The 4,940-nt window shown below is 52.0% G+C and overlaps 1 protein-coding gene across 10 annotated transcripts in view; it reads left to right on the plus strand.

Moving 5' to 3' along the window:
- The window catches only part of NUP214 (nucleoporin 214), a 136,836-nt gene that overhangs the window by 94,756 nt on the left and 37,140 nt on the right, over window positions 1-4,940 (plus strand). For 6 of the 10 annotated variants that reach the window (XM_089913876.1, XM_089913880.1, XM_089913878.1 and 3 more), the window contains 2 exons: window positions 986-1,157; window positions 3,013-3,152. In XM_089913876.1, the coding sequence (XP_089770002.1) occupies window positions 986-1,157; window positions 3,013-3,152 (312 nt within the window). Of the gene's footprint in view, window positions 1-985; window positions 1,158-3,012; window positions 3,153-4,409; window positions 4,435-4,940 lie in introns of all 10 variants that reach the window. The other 4 variants (XR_016393663.1, XM_089913883.1, XM_022578425.3 and 1 more) reach the window with 1 other exon arrangement.

Genomic DNA, 4,940 nt, shown 5'->3' on the forward strand with positions numbered 1-4,940 from the left:
GAAGGAACAGTTAGGGAAGGACCTTCTGTCTTCCCGCCTGATGGGCATCCAGCAATCAGGGGAGGTGGCCTGGGCACGCCTGGCCCTTCCTGTGCGGTCACCTGCAGGCCTGTGTCCACGTGAGTGAGAGCGCTGGGAGCCTGCCCAGGGGGTCGTGGACTCAGGGCTCTCCTCCTGGCTGACTGATTGCCTTATCCCATTTATGCAGCAGCCTTCCTCCAGACAAGAAACGGCGTGCTTTTTTATTGAGGAGTAGTTCCTGACTGCAGAGAGAGAGCATTTTTTAAAAATTCTTCTGTACAGGGAGAGAAAGACTCCTGTGAGAGATGTGAGAGCTCTCAGGCTCTAAATAAGTAAAAAGCACCTGGCCGAGCGTCAGCCTCTCCATCTCCTCTGTAACCCGGCTCGCAGATTCTCCCTGAGAGGGGATTTGAGCCTCTAATTTTATAATTTGTGTTTCCATGAAGCGAGATGCCTTGCCTATGTGATGATAAGTAATAAACTCTGACCACTTTGACAGCTGGGTAGGGATCGGCGCTTTTGAGCGTGACTTTGCAGTGAGGAGCCTCAAAACATGGCAGAGGGTCTGGGCGGGGGTCTGCGTGCGTGGGGTCGGCTCTTGGTGGCCGTCGGATCTCACGAGACATGGAGCTGACGAGTGCAGCTTGCCTGGGAGGGGCCCGGGAGCTCGCAGACAAGCACGGAGTCTGCTGGATTCTTAGAACTCCACGGAGCTCTCCTACGTGGACCCCAGACCCCTCTGCTAGAAATGGAGGGGGTGGCGGGTTGGGTTGGGTTTGGGTTTGTTATTTTGCTGGTAGAAAGGATGTTGCCCTTTGCTGTAGTGTTTTGAATTTGAGTTTCTAACGTACTTTCCCCTTTCTCCTCCCTCTTTTGATTTGGTTTCTCACTGCTCATTGTCTTCTCTTCCTGTCTCCTTCTTTCTTTCTCCCCGTTTCTGTTTGTTTGCCTCTGTTTTGCTCAGGTGGCTTCGGTGCTGCTCCAGTGTTCGGCAGCCCTCCTACTTTTGGGGGATCCCCTGGGTTTGGAGGGGTGCCAGCATTCGGTTCAGCCCCAGCCTTTACAAGCCCTCTGGGCTCGACGGGAGGCAAAGTGTTCGGAGAGGGTACCGCGGCCGCCAGCGCGGGAGGATTCGGGTAAGCCCCCCGTAGAGGCCTGGGCAAACCCACAGGCTCAGGTCAGCAGAAGCACTGGGGCCCAGTACTGCTGCTTTGAAAAGAAAGTTCTTCTGTTTCCCCTACTCTCGACTGAGCTGAAAGCCCCTCCCTTGAAATCAGCAAACCAGTCGCTCCAGGATTCCTGTTGTCTCCAGGGGAAGGTTCGTGTCTTCCAAGGCAGACTCTGTCCAGTACGCGGTGGACGTCCGCCGTGTTGCTGTCCCCTGATAACGTGGCGTCGTGGCTGGCAGATCCCTGTTCTCCTGGTGGAGCTACAGGATTGGTTAGAGGAAGAGAAACAGTCTCACCGTGGCTGCTTTACAGCCAGGATTGCCCCTTGTGTGGTGACTTCTGTTAGGAGACTCTGAATGAATAGTTTCTAATCACATTCTTTCCTCTTGGGATTGTTGCGCGGGAGGCCCATTGTCTTCGAGCAAACAACTCCTTGTGTCCCCTGCTCCGCTCCAGACCCCCAGAGTGGGTCTTCGGTGCACAGTCCCCTGGGCCAGCTTCCTTAGGCACTGCCTGGGCCCCGTGCGTGTTTCAGAGTCTCCACGACTGCTCAGCCTTCAAGGCAGCTCTCACTCCCTTGTGCATATCCTCACTTGAAAATGCCATATTAGAGATTTGCTTTTAAGGGCCCCAGAAACTCGGTCTGGTTACCAAAACCCCATGGAAAAAATAGCCTTCACCACACCACAAATTCCCAGTAAAATATATGTGGCGATGACTACGAAGTGTCTCCTTCAAAGGAGGTGTGGAGTCTGAGATTAACGTCTTATAGGCCTCTCGCTGTCCTTGTCCTCAGCACTGGCTCAGGATGTGTAAAGCTAGAGGGTTGGGGAGTGGAGCCAGGGGCTTGTTTGGGAGAGCTGTCAGGGTACATGGGATGAGGGTTGGCCAGGTGAAAGCATCTTTATCTTGAAAATAAACTCAGGTGGACTCCTTATTCATACCCTTTCCTCTCCATGAAAGATGCTGGTGCAGCAGTGCTGGCGAATCTCAAGGAAAGTGAGCAAGTTGATGTATTGCTTCTTAGATTTCATGCAGAGACCAATGGGTCTTTTAAGTTTCTCCCAGGAAGTCAGGAAACCCCAAGACTTAAAGTTAAGAAAAGCTTTTAAAGGAGAGTTGGGATCGACTTAAGCCGGTATCCTGGCAGGTTCTGACGGGCACTGTTCTCGCCAGTGGCCGCCCGGCACATAATGCTGCAGAGTTGGTGGAAGGTTCGTGGTTGACTAGGAATCTGGAGGTTTTTATTTATTTATTTGAAACCAGCTATTTTCTTCACTAGTTTAAAAAAAAAAAAAAAAAAAAAAGTATCAGGTTCTGCCTTGGCTGGGGGCTCTCCCACATAAATCCTGACTGGCTGGTTCCATTTTGTCCAGCAGAGCTGAGTTCCAGCTTTGGTTTGAAATCTCCGAAAGAGCCTGTCACCTTTTTTCAGGTCCCTGGCCAGGAAACTGTATGTGACCCCGACTGGCATCTGAAGAGTTCCCACAGGCGTGCATGAGAGACCCGAGGCAGGGGTGGGGTTAGGGTAGGGCCAGTGACCTGGAATTTCCAGGCAGTGGAGGGGAACTCAAACACTGGGCAAGGGGACGTTTCATATGGCATCCCTTTATTTTTCTTCCCGAAGCTGAGGTGAAGGTTGGCTCTGGGCTCTAGCCTGTTTGTTCTGAGAGGCGGCCACTTTAAACCAAGCAGGTCACCTCGAATCACGCGAGTCTCACTTCCTGAGACTCGGGAGGGGGGATGAGGCCCCCCCCCATCGGGCGGCAGAGTGACCGCGTGGCCACGCTTAACCGCAGCCTCATTTCTCGCCGGAACCCAGGTTTGGGAGCAGCAGCAACACCACGTCCTTCGGCACCCTCGCCAGTCAGAACGCCCCGACGTTCGGATCGCTGTCCCAACAGTCTTCTGCGTTCGGGGCCCAGAGCGCGGGATTCTCCGCCTTCGGGTCAGGCAGCGGAGGTAGGCAGCCAGACCTCTTCCCTCACCGTGGTCCCTCCTTTCGTCTCCTCAGTAAATGCCTGGACACCCCCGGCCCAAAAAAACAAGAATGAGTGGTTTTACCTGGCTGTTCAGTGTAGTATTTTAAAAGCCAAAAGTGCTTGACAGACAAAATGTTCGTTTTAGGTTTTAATTAGATTTGTAACGCTGTGCTGTTTCTTACCAAGTAAAGAAATGGCTGACCTGATTTTTCTCTCAAGATTTGAGGACCCCCCCAAAATAACCTTGATTTAAAAATCAGGTTCTACTAAACCTTGATTTAAAAATCAGACTCAAAAAATAAGATATAGAAAAAAATAAAAATAAGACGCAGAGACTTTACAAAATGTCTTTCATTTGTTTGGCACTCCGCTTCTCCACATAGTACAGTGTGTGCATTCTGCTTTTATCCTTGCACCACACTTATCAGACACAGAAGTTAGGCATCGTTATTATTTTACAAATGACACAAAAACTCCAAGGAACCAGTTTGCCCAAAGGGCCAGACGGTGAGCAGCAGAGCCAGGCCTAGAACCCGCGTGTCTTGCTGCTCTGGCCTCAAGAAGAAGAGGAAGCAAGTGGACGGGAGAAGTAGAAAAAACATATTTTCCCGACGCAGTGGATCTGTGTGGCACGGTGCAGCAGTGAGAGGGTGCCTACCCAAGACCCTCTGCCAGTGCCCGCCAGGGAGGGGGGAAGAACCCTGAAATAAAAGACCACGGCACTTCCTGCCCACCCAGACCTGCAGGCAGTGCAGGAGGAGGGAGGGAAAGGGAGGGAAAGAATGCAGCCTAGAGACCACCTTTGTCTTCCAAGTGTGTGGTGGTGTTTTTTTTGGGTTTTCTGTTTGTTTTTTTCTTTTGGCTGCGTTGGGTCTTTGGGTCTTTGTTGCTGCGCGGGCTTTCTCTAGTTGCGACGAGCAGGGGCTACTCTTCGTTGCGGCGCAGGGGCTTCTCATTGCGGTGGCTTCTCGTTGCAGAGCACAGGCTGTAGGCGTGTGGGCTTCTGTAGGTGCAGCATGCGGGCTCAGTAGTTGTGGCTCGAGGGCTCTAGAGCACAGGCTCAGTAGTTGTGGCACACGGGCTTAGTTGCTCCGCGGCATGTGGGATCTCCCCGGACCAGGGCTCAAGCCCGTGTCTCCTGCATTGTCAGGCAGATTCTTAACCACTGAGCCACGGGAAGTCCTGTGTGTGTGTGTGTGTGTGTGTGTTTTAACTGCACCCTTTTCCTCTTTTTCAGGATTTAGCTTTGGATCATCTAGCTCGTAAGTATCTCTCTTCAGTTATTTTGAGTCATTAACGAAGGACGAAAGAGTGTGTGGTATGTGAAAATACTAGTTTCTGCTCTGTTTGTACGTTTTGTGCCCATTTTTCCTGGTTTAAAAGCTTGTCCTAGCAGCATGGTGGTCTGGCAGCAGGCTTTGGGTTCTGTGGACTTGCTGATCTCGGGCATGTGGCAGGAGGTGCCCGGCTTGGCCTCTCCTCAAGGGCTGAGCCTGAGAGAGAAGGTTGTGCCTTCTGATGAGCAAAGTCTGGAAGGCAGGACTCGAGAGATGCTTTTGCTTATTTTGCTGTTGGTGTCCCAGGAGCTTCCTGGGCTCCAAGCCGATTACCAGGTCTTATTTTTTTGATCCCCGCTCTATGCTTCTGTGTAGAACTGCATGACATTAAAAAGTCAGGGTCCTGAACTCTGAACACAGGGAGTGGCACAAGCCCCGAAGCCCTTCCTCAGAGCAGGAGCTGATATGCCTCTCCCGGCGCTTCCTTGCAG

This window comes from Delphinapterus leucas, chromosome 6 (assembly GCF_059928025.1).
Source record: "Delphinapterus leucas isolate spDelLeu-1000000601 "Yukka" chromosome 6, BTC_Dleu_Yukka2, whole genome shotgun sequence".
Lineage (NCBI taxonomy): Eukaryota > Metazoa > Chordata > Mammalia > Artiodactyla > Monodontidae > Delphinapterus > Delphinapterus leucas.